At 35.3% G+C, this 17,854-nt stretch overlaps 1 protein-coding gene across 3 annotated transcripts in view; it reads left to right on the forward strand.

Annotated features, from left to right (window-relative positions):
* REV1 (REV1 DNA directed polymerase) overlaps window positions 1-17,854 on the forward strand; it is a 126,376-nt gene that overhangs the window by 94,546 nt on the left and 13,976 nt on the right. For all 3 annotated transcript variants that reach the window (XM_027842567.1, XM_027842568.1, XM_027842569.1), the window contains 3 exons: window positions 1,407-1,526; window positions 4,015-4,235; window positions 12,685-12,857. In XM_027842567.1, coding sequence (XP_027698368.1) covers window positions 1,407-1,526; window positions 4,015-4,235; window positions 12,685-12,857 — 514 coding nt within the window. The remainder of the gene's footprint in view (window positions 1-1,406; window positions 1,527-4,014; window positions 4,236-12,684; window positions 12,858-17,854) is intronic.

The following is a 17,854-nucleotide window of genomic DNA, read 5'->3' on the forward strand; positions in this document are numbered from 1 at the left end:
CTTTTTCAAATAAATTGCTTTTAGCCATCTGTACTTGCAATGTTGTTGGGTTTTTTCCCCCAAATAAATTAAAACTTTACATGTATCAATATTAGATTTGTCCAGATATTCCAGCCTGTCAAAAAAAAATTTTTTTAATCCATATTCTTTTATTTTGTGTGTTGGCTCTTCTACCTAGTTTTTTGTCATTTTCAGATTTGATGAAAATTATATCTTGACTTTATCTAAGTCATTGTTAATCATGTTAAAGAAAAAAAGATCAAGTACAATTGACACTGAACTATCAATAACCACTCTTTGGTTCTGGTCATTCATCTCTTTCTAAATCCACCTAATTGAACTATAGTGTAGTCCATATGTCTCTTGATTTATCATATTCCACATCAGTTTGTGTAACCTGAAATATCTTGCTAGAAATTCTTTCGACTCTCTAAACAAAAAAATTGCCTGTTTTCACATTTGCTACTGGCAATCAGGATTCCTGAATTTCATTGTATCTAGGCAATGGGAATTTGTTTTCTTATACATTATTTATTAAGAACAACATAATGCAGCTAGAACATGATAAACATGCTGAATGGAGTAGAATTTTCTAATAATTTGTTTTGCTGCCTCTCCCCATCCAATTGATCACAACTTCGTATAATTTTAAGTATTCACGATTGTTGATGTCTATATGCCACATTAGAGTTTGCAAGATACTTCTTATAGATATTATCACACTACAGTCCTGAGATAGGTACTGCAAACGTCCTCATTGTACAAACTTAAGGAAATGAGACATTACATGGTTTGTTCATGGTCAGAGGGAGGATTCTCACCCAGGTCTTTCCTGATAAGTTCAGCTCTCAGTATTTGGTAATAATAATTAAACTGGTTGGGTATGAGGGCATATGTCTATAATCCCTGCTACTAATGAAGCTGAGACTAGTGGATCCTTTGAAGTTGGGATTTTTGAGCAACATTGGTACTAAAGCTGATCAGATGGATGCAGTAGGTCTAGCACCAATGTGGTCAACCCCCAGGAAGAAGGAGTCCAGTAGGCTGCCAAAAGAGGAGCAAATTGGCTCAGGTTGGAAATAAATCAGGGTCAAAACTTGTCCATAAGTAGCTGTTGAACTGGGCAAAATGGGGAGACCAACTCTTCTCCCTCCCTTTACCACCTAAGTAAATTAATGATGATGATGATGATAATCAAAAAATTATATATGAAATATAGCAGCAAAATCTAATGTATCTTGGCTGGTGAAATCTAGGATTCAACATTCCTGATAGTTTTCAGTGTTCTTAACAATCAGGTATTTATTAAGTCACTCTTCTAGTTGCCTCTAGGGGACTGTGGGAGAAAAGAGCAAAATTTGTAGTGGATTTTTGTGAAGCTGATTTCAGGCTTTTTGGCTTGATAGGTTCCAATATTCTGCTGGCCAGAATGGCAACAAGGAAAGCCAAACCAGATGGACAATATCACTTGAAGCCAGAGGAAGTGGATGATTTTATCAGAGGACAACTAGTTACTAATCTGCCAGGTATATTCAAGTATTTTTTGCATTTTTTTTCTTTTCCGATGCAAATGCTTTTTTAATCATTGAATTTTGAGGTCGGGAACTGGGTTGTTTTTGGAATATACCTCCTAGTCTCTTGAACATATATGCCTTACAGATTATCTTGAATTTTTATAATAAACACCATTTGATTTTTTTTGTATTTGTATTCTAGAGTTTTAATAATAGATATTGTCATCTGAAATTTCTGTCAAATGATGATATCAAGGCTGTGAGCGAAAATCTAAGATCTTATTTGAAAAGGAGAATGATGTGCTAAGTGGACATTGAATCGTTAGTACCTGCTCTTTTGTGTCTATGCATTCAACCCCTTACAAATCTTATTTAGTTATTTTATGCACAGCTCTTCATCTTTTCCATGAAAATAGAGTGAACTATTTTATGTGTTGCTGAAATCTAGATAAACTGTGTCTATTGTATTTTCATGACCTCACAGTTTAGTGACCTTGTTTTTGTGTTTTTAAAAAAAGAGTATGGGGGACAGCTAGGTGGCGCAGTAGATAGAGCACCTACCCTGGATTCAGGAGGACCTGAGTTCAAATCTGGCCTCAGACACATAACACTTACTAGCTATGTGACCCTGGGCAAGTCACTTAACCCCATTGCCTAGCCAAAAAACAAAACAAAACAAAAATAAAAAAAGAATATGGCTGATCTGAAATGACTTGTGTCCTATCTTAAGGAACCTAGAAAACATTATTAAGGGTTATTAATACTGGGGCAAGAAACTGAGGACTCTAGGAGGACAGATTTTATTTTCCTCTCCACTGTAATTGGAAGGTCTGGGTCTCAGAAGAGAGAGTGAGAGTTCATTTGGGAACCGATCACCTTCAGATGGTGTCTAAGGAAGCAGTTTTGGATTTCTGACCACAGCTTAAAATATAGGAAAATAATGGGCTCTTTTACCAGAGGATGGGTACCAAACAAGAACTGATAAAATCGTATTTGCCTGAAGTCTTGCAAATCTAAACAAAAGATCTTTAAAATAAAAAATAAGGGATGAGGGGAGACTACTCATGTATAAATGTACAAAATGTGCTTAACTCTCAGGGTTGAAAATAGATCATAAACGAAAGAGGCAGATTTGATGTCATAATTATTAATGAGACTTGGTTGATAAGACTTAGGCCTAGGCTATCTCTCATCAAGGATGTATCTCTCTAAAGGGACCAGCATGGTTAAGAAGGGGTGGGGGATGAGTTAGCAGTGCATACTAAGAAAATAAGTCTGTGTAGAATCCAGGAACCAGAGATGGGAAACAAAGTGAAGAGCAAAATAGAATCAGCAGTTTTCACTGGAGTATATTATACAGTTTTAGAAATCTCTGTGAGCATCACTATGTGCTACACTGAGGCTGTAAATACAAAGAAAGAGGCTGTCCCTTCTTGGAAGAAGCTTACATTCTAATGGTGAAGTAATAAGTACACATATAAATATATATAAAATATAAAGGGAATAAATGTACACTCACATACACAAAAATATAAGGCAGTTTGGAAGGAAGGACATTAGCAGTTGGGAATCGGGAAAGGCTTAATGCTGATGATGGTGTTTATTGCACATCTTAAAGGAACAGAAGAAACTGTAAAGCAAAGGTAATAAGGGAACCCATTCCAGACAGCCAGTGCAAAGGTATGGAGATAGGAGATGTTCTGTTATATTTGAGGAAAAGAGAGAAAGGTCAATTGGGCAAGATCACAAAGTGCGAAAAGAGAAGTTACATCCAGTGAGACTGTCAAGACAAAGGTTGGGAGCAGATTCTGTGGTGCTTTAAATACTACCCAGGCTCTCTCGTAAGTTCGTGGTACATTTATAGTGTAAAGATCATTGTTCCTAAATCTCTTGTAATATTTGGCCCCAACTTAAAGGTATCTAGTGAAGTATCTGTGAATTTGCTATCAGAAAAGCATTCCTTTGTCATACTAGCAGAAAATGTGGAGAATCTTGGTCTTCAACTTGTTTGTCTTATTTTGTGAATCAGCATAAAATCCTTGCTTTTGAAGTGTTAAAGTCATGTATTATGTTATTATTTAAATTGGGAGAGAGAAAAATTACTACCTAGCTAGGGGAAATTTTTTAAATATCTTTTTTCAGGTCATTAATAGCACATATTTGGGAAGTTTCTAACTACCCACTTGGATGTATCATCGTGTTCTGCAGATTTACAGACTTATATTTTAAGAATATATAGTCCTTAAAAGCAAATATTTAACCCAGATAACCAAAATCTTTCTTAATCCAAAAGATGTCAGACATATAATTTAATAGTTCTCTACTTTAGCTGTCCACTTAAAATGTTTGTTTACAAGGATTTTCTGTCAGATTTTATATTTATAAAAATTGCATTTGGATAAATGAGATTCTAAAAATACCAATTGTGTTTATAGTGATTTTCTTTGAATAATTTTGTTTCACAGTCTTATTAAAATTATATTTATATTTCTTCTCCTAGGTGTTGGTCGAACGATGGAATCCAAGTTAGCATCTTTGGGAATTAAAACTTGTGGGGACCTGCAATATATAACCATGTCAAAACTACAGAAAGAATTTGGCCCAAAGACAGGGCAGATGCTTTATAGGTTCTGTCGGGGTTTGGATGATAGACCAGTTCGAACAGAAAAAGAAAGAAAATCTGTCTCAGCTGAGATCAATTATGGAATAAGGTTTACCCAGGTACCATCCATTTGACAAGGCCAATGATTTATGGTATTATATGTATCTTTTATATTTATACCCTGTATTACTAGATAAACTGGTAGCTTCTCAAGGGTAGGAACTGTGCCTTTGAATGCCTGGCATCTATACTGCTTTGCCCAGTGCTGTAGCTCAATTTTCTTTCATACGAGAAAGTCTTGAATCTTCCTATTTTTCTCTGGGACTTGATTTTTGAACAGTAAGTCGTTAAGCAAAGTTTCTTCATTTGACAGGGAAATTGAGGTTTGTAAAAATTAAGTAACTTGCCTGCAGTCATACACATAGTAAATAGAATGTTGCTGTTTACTGACTTGCAGCCAGCCATCAAGACCTTCACCTTTCTTTAGGCTCAAACAACAAATAAGCATTTATTAAATGTCTACTTTGTGTTAGGTATTGTGCTAAATTCTGGATATACAAAGACAAAAGTGAAACAGTTCTTGCCCTCAAGGAGCTTACATTTCTAAGAAGATAAATATGTACCTAAAGGTGTTTTTGAGGTACATACATGTATATATACACACACATACACACACACACACACACACACACAGGCTAGCCAGCTAAAAACAATGGAGATGGGAGACAGAATGTCCCACATGAGGAACAGCAAGTATCTCAATAGAATGAGACTATAAGAAGACTTGGAAGTTAAAAAAGGGTGAAGTTGTGAGGAGTCTTAAACACCAAACAGAAGAGCTGTTATTTGATCTTGGAGGTGAAAGAGAGCCATGGAGCATATTGAATTGGTGGTAAGGGGTAATTAGACTTTTGCTTTTGGAAAGTTGCTTTAGCACCTATATTGAGGTTGGATTGGAGAGTGGGGGAGATGAGACCAATTTGGAGGCTGTTGTCCATCATTGGGGGCAGAGTCAAGATGGTGGAATGAGAGGAAGCATTTTTGCTTAACCCAGTCAGCATACCTTCTCCACAACAATAAAGAAAACAGTAGACTGAATTCTGAATGGGAAAAACCCAGAAAAAGTCATAGTCATTTTTCCAGCACAGGACAGCTTAGAGACAGAGAGTTCTGCAGATACCAGGGGCAAGGGTCTGGCCAGAACTGAGGCATTCCAGCCCCCAGGAAAAGAATATGAGGGTCAAGACAAAACACCAGAGTAGGATCCGTTGGAGGAAGAGGTTATTTTCCAGGGTATCCCTGAACTAATGCTAGGTGCAGGGTTCTAGCTGGCAGTTCTGTCTCCCATTGCCTATTTCCAGGTTATAGATTCAGGGTGGAGAGGAGCAGTCATTAAGGAGCCATGGGCCCACCCCAACTGTGTCCTGAGCAAGAAACAAGATTGAGAAACATAACAGTATGGTTCTAATTCTAGGAAAAGAACAGCAGGGACTTAAGTCTAGCTTTTAGCTAAACCACCAAAAGGGGGCCAGCAGTTTAGATGCTCCAAACCTACAGAGTCTCCCAGTTGGCTAATAGTAACTGAATCCAGGTTCAATCTACTGAAACTCAATCACACATAAACCAGCACTCCCACACCTGGGACAGGAACTTACAGAGTTCAGACCAGAAGGGCAGTGAACAGACCTTTCCTGTGTCATACTAGTTTGGGAGCACTGAAAACTTGCACTTGAAAATCCAGACTGAATTGTCAAAGCAGCAGAAGAAAAGACAGAAGTTCCATACATCCCCCATCTGCTGCCAAGAAGTGAGCAGAGCCCAACACTAACGTAAATTCCAAAGTCGAGAAGTAGGCTGGATGAATCCTTAAAAAAAAAAAATAGGACCATAAAGAGCCACTATGGTCATGAAGTTCCAGGTACAAATACAGAAGACATTGACTAAAAAATAACAAAATAACAACAGGCCTCCAAGAAAAATGAACATTGGACATAAGCCCAACAAAAACTCCTGGAATAATTAAAAATGATTTATAAAAATGACTTTAAAAACCAAACAGTAGCATTAAATGAAAGATAAAAAATAGAACAGCTTGATAAGAGAAATATAAAACAAAAAATATAAAACATTACTAACAAAAATCCTTGAAAATTAGAATTGGTCAAATGGAAGGTAATGACTGTATGAGAAATCAAGAAACAATAAAACAAATGTCAAAAGACTGAAAAAAATAGGAAAAAAATGGAAATGTCTCCTAGTAAAAACAACTGGCCTATAAAAGAAATGGAGGGGAGAGAATTTAAAAATCACTAGACTACCTGGAAGCCATGAACAGAAACATATTTCACGAAATCTGAAAATTTTCTGAAATTTAAAAGAAGTAAAAGAAAACTGACCAGTTATCTTGGAAGCAGAGGGCAAAGTAGAAATTGAAAGCATCCACCAGTTACCTCCTGAAAAACTCCAAAATGAAAACTACCAGAAATATTACAACCAAAGTCCAGAGTTCAAAGGTCAAGGAGAAAATACTGCAAGCAGGCAGAAAGAATTCAAGTACAAAGGAGCCATGGTCAGAATCGCACAATCTTCAGCAGCTGTTACATTAATGGAAAAGAGAGCTTGGACTATGGTATTCCAGAAGGCAAAGGAATTAGGCTTACAACCAAAGATAACCTACTCACCAAAACTTGAGTGTAATCCTACAGGGTAAGAAAGGATTTTTAATAAAATACAAGACTTTCATGCATTCCTGATGAAAAGACTAGAATTGAATAGAAAATCTGACATTCAAGAGAAGGTAAATATGGGTGATAAGTCTTAAAGGCCTAAACAAGATTACTGTTTCTATTCTTACATCAAGAAATAATACTCTCAGAACTTTATCGTCAACAGGGTTAAGAAGGAGTGTTTAGGTGTGATTCTGTTACATTTTGATGACCTCAAAAGAGAAATGGAAATGCATGAGGAGAAGGGAAAAGAGAGAAAGGAAGAAAAAAAATGGGGGAAATCATCTAATATAAATGAAGAGGACAAGGAAGAGTTTATGCAACAGAGGGGACAGTGGGAGGGAGCAGACAACACTTGAACCTCTTTATCTGAACTGATTAAAAGAGGAAAGAATATGCATACAGAGAGAGTTGAGTACAGAAATTCATCTTACCTGCTAGGGAAGTAGAAAGAAAAGAACTGGGGAGGGGAAGGAAAGTGGTTAGTGAATATGAGAGAAGGTAGATGAAGGGTGGCAGAAGTCAGAAGCAAAATACTGTGAAAGAGAGAGACAAGGCAAAAACAAATTAGAAGGAAAAGTGTAAGTGAATAGGATGGAGGGAAAAACTGTTAATAACCATGTAAATATGAATGGCATGAACTTAACCACAAAATAGAGAAGATAGAGTAAATTAGAAAGGAGAATCTAACAAAATGTGCTTTACAAGAAGCATACTTCAAACAGAAAAATACACAGACTGAAAATAAGAAGCTGGAGCAGAATGTATTCAACTGAAATTAAAAAAAAAGGAATGAGATAGCAATCTTGACCTCAAACGAAGCAAAATTTATAATAGACCTGATTACAGAAGATAAACGAAAAAACTGCTAAATGGTGCTATAGACAGTGAATTAATATCAGTAGCAAATATTTGTGCACCAAATAGTGTAGCATCTAAATTCTTCAAGGATATGAAAAATGAGTTACAAGAGCAAATAGTAAACTATAATAGTGGGGGATCACAGTTCATTACCCTTCCTAGGCCTAGATAAATCTAACCAAAAAATAAACAAGAAAGAAGAGAAGTTAAGGAGATGAATAGAATTTTAGAAAAATTAGATGTGATAAAATTCTGCAGAGTGTTGAAGGGGAATTGAAAAGAGTATATATATTTCTAAACCATGTGTTCCACCTTCACAAGAATTGAAAAAGTTCACAAACATGCAGAAATACTAAATGTGTCCTTTTCTGATCACATTTGTAATAAAAATAACATTTAATAAATGATCTTTGAAGCATGGATCAAAAACTAGTTGGAACTAAATAAATCCTGAAGAATGGGTCAAAGAACAAGTTATAGAAAATCAGTTTTATTAAAGATAATGACAAGTTAGACAACGTAGCAGAATTTTGGATGAAGCCAACTAAGTACATAAGGGAAATTTTGTGTCTCTAAACTCTTTCGTCCATAACAGAGTAGATCAGTGAGTTGGATATAGCACTGAAAAAAAATAAAAGTCAAGCAAATTTAAGACTTCCCAAATAAACACCAAAATGGAAATCTTGAAAATCAGAAGAGGTTAACAAAATTAAAAATAAAACCATTGAATTAATAAATAAAACTAGGATAGGTTTAAAAAAATAGATAAGCAATTGCCTATTTTGATTTTTGAGAAAGAAGCAAACTAAAGTAACAGTATTAAACATGAAAAAGGAGAATTCACAACCAGTAAGAAATAAGTGCAATTGATAGGAGCCATTTTGCCTAAGGATATTGCAACAAAACAGGTAATATAAATGAAATTGATGAATATTCACAAAAATTTAAATTATCCAGATGAATAGAACAAGAAATAGAATACTTAACAAGCCCTAAGTGAGGTCCCAAAGAAAAAATCTAGCACCAGGCAGATTTACAAGTGAATTTGAACAAACGTTTAAAGAACAATTAATTCCAATGCCATATAAACTGTTTCAAAAACTATGTAAAGCAGGGGTCCTACCACATTCCTTCTGTGGCATAAGTATGGGCTTGATAGTTAACCAGGAAGATAACAGAAAGAAAACTATAAACCAATTTTCATAATGAATATTGATGCAAAATTTTAAATTAAAATTAGCAAAGGCGCTACAGCACTATACCACAAAGATCATACACTATACACTATGATGACTGAATTTATAACAAGAATGCAGGGCTCATTCAATATTAGGAAAACTAAATGTAGTTGACCATATTAATAACCAAACAGACGCAAAAAAACTTTTGACAAAATCAACATCCATTCCTGTTAAACACTAGAAAGCACAGGAATAAATGGAGGTTTACTTAAAATAAATAGTATCTATCCAAATCAAGAGCCAGCATTATCTGTAATTGGGATAAGCCTTTTCTGTAAGATCCAGGAGTATGAAGCAAGGGTGTCCATAATTACTATTACTATGTAATAATTTAAAGAAATACTAGCTGTAGTAATAAAGCAATAAAAAAAAAAAAAGAGGCAGCATAGGAGAAGTGGAAACACATCTCTTTTTACAGATGCTATGATGGATTATAGAGCTAAAAAATTAATAACAAAATTTATCTGAAGGAACAAAAAGGTCACAAATATAAAAGGAATCAACAAAAAAAATTTAGAAGGAAAGGTGCCCAACAGTATCAGTCCTCAAATTGTACTACAAAGATGTCATCATCAAATAAATCTAGTTTTTTGTAAGAAATAGGTTGATCAGCAGAACAGATAAGACATGTGGTATGTAGACGCAAATGAGAGTGGTAACCTTTTGTTGTTGCTGTTCAGTTGTTTCATTTGTGTCCAACTTTTTGTGACCCCCATTTGAAGTTTTCTTGGCAAAGACACTGGCGTGGTTTGCTGTTTCCTTCTCCGGCTCATTTGACAGAGAAGGAACTAAGGCAAACAGGATCAAGTGACTTGCCCAAGGGCCACACAGCTAGTGTCTGAAAACTGGATTTGAATTCACGAAGGTGAGTCTTCCAAAGTCTAGACCTGGCATGAGATATTTTGACAACTCACTGTTCAACAAAAATTGTTATGAAAACTGGAAAGTTGCCTGGCAGAAACCTAGGTACAGGACCAATGTCTCACTTAGACATAAATGGTGATATAACAAATTAGTAGAACACAGAAGAAATTACTTTTCAGATCTGTGGATAGGGGAATATTTCATAGTCAAACAAGAGATAGATTCACAAGAGGTAAAATGGATAATTTGATAACATAAAATTTTATATAAAACCAATATGGCTAAAACTAGAAGAAAAGTAGGAAACTGGAATATCTTTGCAGCAAGTTTCTCTGATAAAAGGTTTCATGCCTAAGATATATAGGGAACTGAGTCAAATTTGCGAGAAAAAAGAACCCTCCAGTTGACAGATGGTCAAAGAATTATTAAATAGGCATTTTTCAGAGGAAGAATGCAAGACTTTCAATAGCCATATGAAAAAAAATGCTCTAGATCGCTAATAATTAGAGAAATACAAATTAACATCACTGAGGTACCACCTCACACTTACCAAATTTGCTAAGATGCTGAAAGGACTGTGGGAAAATAGGTACACTAATGTACTCTTGCTGGTCTCTGAACTAGTCCAGTCATTCTGAAATGAAATTTAGAACTATGCCCAGAAGGTTTATTAAACTATGGATAACCCTGTAAACCAGCACTACATCTACTAGGTCTATACTCCAAAGAGATCAAAGAAAGAACAAAAAGACCTATATAAGAAAATATTTCTGAAAGCTCTTTTTGTGGTGGCAAAGAATTGGAAACTAAAGGGATGCCCATCAATTGTAGAATGGCTGAACAAGTTATGATGGAATGTGATGGAATATTATTATGCTGAAAGACATAATGAAGCAAGTAGTTTTAGAGAGTCCTGGGAAGACTTGTACGAACCAATGCAAAGTGAAAGGAGCCAAACCAGGAGAACAATTATACAGTAAAAGCAATGTTATACACATATTCAGCTTGGAAAGACTTTGGGACTCTGATCAACACTATGGCCAGCCACAGTTCCAGAGGATTTGTGATGAAACATGCTATCCACTTCCACTAAAAGAAATGGATTTAAAATGCAGATTGAAGCATATTTTCTCCTCATTTTCTTTTTTGGGCATGGCTTATGTGGGAATTTGTTTTCATAACAATACATATTGGTAATGAGTTTAATTTTTTTCTTGTTTTCTCAAGGGATAGGAAACAGGGAAAAGATAATTTGGAAGTAAAAATAAAATTCATTTTAAAAAAACAGTAATAGTCCATCATTCAGGCTTGTAGAACCAGAACAATAGTCTGATTGCTTACGAAGTTTCTAACCCATAATTTCTTAAATTACTTATCTATACCAGGGTTATAGTATATAACTAAAAAGTAAGATTTTGCCAATATTTTGAGGCATCAGTCCAAAGTTTTTGTTTAAAATGCCTAGTTTTCCTTCTTTCCACTAAACATCTTTATAGAAATAATTCCACTTCAGTCTCCACTACCATCTCAGAAAATCTGTGTATAGTGCTTCTGAGAATCCCAACTTTGAGTATGAAAAAAGTGTGATTTTTTTTTAATATTAATAGTTAAAAGACCTGGCTGTGTTGATAATTTTAAATTCAACAAACGTTTAACAGCAACTGTGTGCAGAGTAATATAAAGTCTAGATGACACAGGGTCTCTGCCTTCATAGGGACCAAGGGAGAGATTGGCTGTATATGTAAATAACTATAATGTGTAGTGCTTTAATATTTGCAAAACGTTTCCCTTACAGCACGTCTGAGAAGGAAGTAGGATAAATGTCCATCCTTCTCAGATAAACAAAGTGACACTCAAAAACATTAAGTGATTTGCTGAAATTTTCTGTTACTAAGTAGCAGACCTAGAATTAAATCCAAGATTTTTGATTCCAAGATCTGATTCTGAACACCACTCTGTCCACATACGAATAAAAGTTATAGTTATCTCTCCTACTTATTTCTGCTCTTGAGAAAGTAGTGGCATAAATAGGTCAGGTAGGTGGTACAGTGGATAGAATGCTGGGGGCTGCAAGTCAAAAAGACTCATCTTCTTAAGTTCAAATCCAGCCTCAGACACTTCCTAGCTATGTGACCCTGAGCAAGTCACTTGACTCCATTTGCCTCAGTTTCCTCATCTGTTAAATGACCTAAAGAACAAAGTGGCAAACTACTCCAGTATCTTTGTGAAGAAAACCCCAAATAGGATCACGAAGCATTAGACACAACTAGAACAAGTGAAGGAGAGTGGCGTAAATAATTTTTGAAATTGAACTTTGGAATGTATATTTGAATGTGAAAGTGCCTCATGTTCTATGAATTCTGTGTGCATCTGAAGTTTGATGACCTGAAAAGCTTATGTCATACCCCATTCTCAGAACTCTGCTTGCCATGATGGAAGAGAGAAAGCCTTATCTTCTAGACTCTTGCAAAGCATTAGCAATAGGTGATTTCATGTGGACATTTTCCCAAAATGAGGAAAGATGTTTCAGCAACACACAGGAATGTAAAATAGGTAAAAGAGTAAATTTGTCAATCTAGAACTTCACATTTTACATAATGATAATGAGAATTGTTAAGTAATAATTGTAGGTAGTTGAAAGTGGACTGTCATGAATGAGCAAACACCAGAAAGAAAAAACTTCCCTTGTGAGTAATAATTTTCCTTTTTGTTGTGAAGGTGTGTGTGTATACACACACACACACACACACACACAGACACACAAAATTTTAAGTGTGATAAATAGGTATCTGTATTATTTTAAGTAACAAAAAATTTAATGTCAGACAATAGAAATTTGGCATTTTAGGTAAGAATTTTGGTTTCTTTTCCCTTAGCCAAAGGAAGCAGAAGCTTTTCTTCTGAGTCTTTCAGAAGAGATTCAGCGAAGACTCGAAGCTGCTGGCATGAAGGGTAAACGACTAACTCTGAAAATCATGGTCCGAAAGGCAGGGGCTCCTGTAGAAACGGCCAAGTTTGGCGGTCATGGAATTTGTGACAATGTTGCCAGGTAGGTCTCTTAAAGAAAATTACTGATAGTAAACAACGAAGAGAAGATTCATGAAGCTTTTTAAAAGTCTGTTAAAAAAAAAACCAAAATACCTGAATATTTATTGTTACTGGCTTACGTGCCACTTTACAAGCAGTCCTTGATTTGCTTAACACTTAGCCAATTACATTCACTTCAGTGAATTCAGTTGCCTTTCTGATGTGTTCTGCCTAGGTTTCTTCCAGCATCCAGCTTAGCCCCAGCCTTTCTTTAGAGGTTCTTAAGCTCATTAGCAGAGAATAAAAGGAGACAGAAAGCAGGAGACCAAGGGACGATTTTATATTACCCTTTAGTAATATGATTGATTTGCGTATGTTGATAGAATTACGTCTTTTCAGAAGAAAAGTTTGAGAAGTGTTTGAAACAAGATGATAAGTATTTTGTGTAACACTCGTGTGAGTATAGAAATTCTAGTATGTTTCAGAAAATCTTTATAGACATTGTAAATAAAGCAGAAAGCTATTGAATACTTAAGGCAACTCATAGGACTTGTGGTAGAGATGGAAGCAATTTGGATTTTATGTACCCTTGTGCACGTTGCTTGTCTGTCTTCTTTCAATGTAGAGTTTTTTGGTATATTAAGTATTAAATAACAACGAATAAACCCAGATTAAGAAAAAAAGCAGATCTCAACAATTAGTAAGATAAATAAGATGGAAATCAAAAAAGACTAGAAATGATAACAAAAACTAAACTTTTTGAAATTAGAAAAACAATAAATATATTAAAAACAATTAAACTTACATGATAATTCAGAAAAAACTTTTGAGAAAGCACATTTATACTATAAAAAGTTAAAAAAAACATAGTTATATTAAAGCCAGTTTTCATTTGGGAAAAAAAGTATAAATTTTGAAACAATAAGCTAGTAAATAAGTAAAGCTAATTTACTGTGGGAAAAGATTAGATGCTTTCTTGGTCAATACACGAGTAAATGCCTCTCTCCCCACCATTATTAATGCAATTCTCAAAATGGCTAGTCATAATAATAAATTGAAAGAAATAAACTAAAAATCATGAGCATAAAGGAAAAAGAAATGTTTACCTATTCATAGATAACATGATGGTTTACTTAGAAAATCCCAGAGAATCATCAGGAAACAGAGAAACAATTAATAGTTTCAACAAAATAGAAATAAATTAAATAAAATACAAAATAAATCCAAAAAATTGTCTCATGACAGTAACAAAAACAAGAAAAAATAATAGAGAAATATTCAAAATAACTACAACATGCATAAAATACCTGGGAGTCACTCTGCACACTAAAGATACACGTGTAAACATATGTTTATATATAAGTATTGATATGTATGTGTGTGTCTACATATACGTACTTATACATACATGTAAAATTGCAAAATGTTCTTTAAAGAAATAACATTTAACCATAATTGAACGGACATTGATTGTCATTGCTTGAGTCATACCAATATGATAAAAACTATGATCCTGTCTAAATTAATATGATTTAGAGTTATATCCATTGAACTATCAAGGGACACTTTTATAGACACCAAATAATAAAATTCATTTGGAAGGTATGGGTCTCCAATCTCAAAGGGAATAATGAAAAAAGATAGAAAGGAACAGGGAGTAGTGTTTTATGTTGCAAATTTTAAATAATCAGTAATCCATCACAACTTTTTTTGGTGCTGATTAACTAAAAGTTGATCGGTGGAACAGGCTGGATAAATAGGAACAGTCCAATTAAATAACCTGCTGCTCAAGAAAACCCATGAATGCAAAGTAAATCCCTGTTTAATAAGGACTTCTAGGAATACTTTGGCAGAAATTAGGTTTGGAACCACACTCACATAATGTACCACAGTAAACTCAAGGTGATTGTCTAACCCCAGATATAAAAAATGACACCATAGAAATAGTCAAAAGAGAACATAACCAAGTACTTTCTATAATTGTGGTTAAGGTGAGAATTCTTAACTAAACAAGGGATGGTAGATATCCAAAGGGCAAAATATATCATCAGTTATATGAATTGAAAACTTGCATGAACAAAAATCACGCCATCAGAATAATAAGGGAAACTGTTGATCGAGGGGAAAAATATTTGCACAGATATCTCTCTGATAAGGGTCTAATAGTCAGTGTATCTACGAAATTAACACAAATATACAAAATCAGGAGCCGTTCTGTAGTGTATAAATAGCAAAAAGAAATGAATTAAAGTAACTATATGAAAGAATGTTGTAAATCATCAGTAATAATAAAAATGCCAATCAAAACAACTCTGAGGTTTTACCTCCCATTCAGGAAATTGGCAAAGATGACAAGATTGGAATATTTAGTGTTGGAAATGTTACAGAAAGACAGCATTGTAAACAGTAAAAATCACAGACAGTATCACTATTAGTGAAGTTTTAAATTGGTCCAATAATTATAGGAAGCTTTTAGAAGTTATACACAGAAATTGACTGAAGCTTTCTTGCCCTTTGTCCCAGAGGTCTCACTGCTGAAACCCAAGGAGTTCAAGAATGAAATGTCTCATATTTACCAAAATATTAGTAGCAATATTTTTATGGTATCAAAGAATTGGGAATGAAGGGGGACATATGTGCTTGTTAAAAAACAGTTAAAGATGTTAAAAAACAGTTAAAGAAATTATATTACGTGACTGCAATAAAATACTACTGGGCTGTTAAAAAACAATGAATTTGAAGAATACAGAGAAACATAGGAAGACATAAACTCTGAACTGTGAAGTAAGCAGAACCAATAAAACAATACACATAATGATGAGCAGTGTAAGATGGTATTGGTATTGTGTGTGGAAAGACCCCACTGACTCTGGGGTTAGAAAACCTGAATTCAAAACCTACCTTTGACACTTAGCATCTGTGTGACCTTGGATAGGTCACTTATTCTCACTCTGCCTCAGTTTTACTTATATAATGACAGTTGGCCTAGGTAACTTCTGAGATCCCTTCCAGCTCTGGCTCTGATCTCTGAACAATAAAATGAAAGTGGATATTCAATAGATCTAATTAACCAAGCTTGTTCCTAGAGAATAGTTGAAAAAATTCACCTCTTTTAATTATAGATGTGGGGGTACCATAAGTATAGAATATTGCATGTACTGTCAGATAAAGTCAATATGTTGGTTGTTTCACTGAATTGTTTTTTTTTTTCCTGTATCTTTTTAAATTAAAAGATAGTTTATTGGGTAGAGGCAGACAGAAGGATAATCAGAAAATCATTGATTCAAAAGTCAATGCAATATAACAAGAAAAGGCATCACTAAACTTTTAAAATAAAAGCACTGATATAAATAGGGGATGGAGCCAAGAAGATGGAGTAAAGGCAGGGACTCTACTGAGCTCTCCCCTAAACCCCCTCAATACCTTTAGAAAAATGACTCTAAACAAATCCTAGAGCAGCAGAACCCACAAAAAATATGGAGGGAAACAAATTTCCAGCCCACGACAACTTGTAGGGTTGGCAGGAAAGGTCTGTTGGCCCAGGATAAGAGGGGAGTACAGTCCATCAGGCCTCTGAGTGACTGAATCACAAGCAGGAGTGGCAGTTTCCAGAACTCCCAGCCCACAGACACCAAAAACAACTTAGAAGGTCATCATGAAAGGTCTGTTGCACCTGGGTGAGAGTGGTATATAGTCCAGTGCAGGCCGTGCTAGCGTAAACCCAGCCCCAGTAAACCAGGAACAGGCCTTTGGAGTGACTGTATCAGCAGTGGCAGAGGCAGTGGCTGCTCCCGGAGCTTTCAGCCCACAGACCATAAAGGGGTTGAGCAGCTGGTCAGAAGATTACAGGCGTCTTTTTGCCAGCACTGAGGCAGGACTCTGTTGCTTTGGATCTGGGATCCATACTTGGATCTGGGTTGCAGTCCTGAGTGGGAGCCCCAGGGCAAGGAGGAGCACTACTGGCACAGCAGAGCTTATGGCCACAATAGAGGGGGGACCCTCGTCACAGTGCTAAGGCAGAAAAGTGCTTGTGGCCACTCACATACCAGAACGCAGGCCAGGAGAGGAGTAAACACTTCTCCTTTGATCATACTACCGTGGAAAGACTGAAAACAGCTATACAAAACCCTTAAAACTTAGGACAGTGCGTCTTCCACTCTTGAAGAAGAGCCCTTCTTTAAAAAAAGAGTTAAAAGTCAAGTAATAGGCTGGGAAAATGAGCAAACAGTAGAAAAAACTCATGACTGTAGAAAGTTCCTGTGGTGACAAGTAAAATCAAAACACTCAGAAGACAAAAACAAAAGCCAAAGGTCCTACATCCAAAGCCTCCAAGAAAAATATGAATTAGTCTCAGGCCATGGAAGAGCTCAAAAAGGATTTTGAAAACATAGTAAGAGAGGTAGAGGAAGAAATGTGAAGATAAATGAGAGTGATGCAAGAAAATCATGAAAAACGAGTCAGCAGTTTGGTAAAGGAGATAAAAAAAAATACTAATGAAAATAACACCTTAATAAGAACTCACTATTTAACAAAAACCGTTGGGAAAACTGGAAAATAGAATGGCAGATATAGACCAACATCTTACACATCAAGATAAAGTCAAAATGGGCACATGATTTAGATATCAAGACTGATACTGTTAGCAAACTGGGAGAGCAAGGAATAGTTTACTCTCACATTTATGGAGAACAGAAGAATTTATGACCAAGCAAGTGTTAGAAGACATTATGAAATGCAAAATGGATAATTGTGATTATATTAAATTGAAAAGTTTTTGCAGAAACAAAGCCAATGCATCCAAGATTGGGAGGAAAGCATAAAATTGGGAAAGAATTTTTACAACCAGTGTCACCGATAAGGGCCTCATTTCTAAAAATATATAGAGAACTGAGTCGAATTTATCAGAATACAAGTCATTCCCCAATTGATAAATGGTCAAAGGATATGAACAGGCAGTTTTCAGATGAAATTAAAGCTATCTATAGTCATAGGAAAAAATGCTCTACAGGGGAATGATAG

The sequence above is a fragment of the Vombatus ursinus genome, unplaced genomic scaffold (genome assembly GCF_900497805.2).
Source record: "Vombatus ursinus unplaced genomic scaffold, bare-nosed wombat genome assembly UNPS02014877.1, whole genome shotgun sequence".
Classification (NCBI taxonomy): Eukaryota; Metazoa; Chordata; class Mammalia; order Diprotodontia; family Vombatidae; genus Vombatus; species Vombatus ursinus.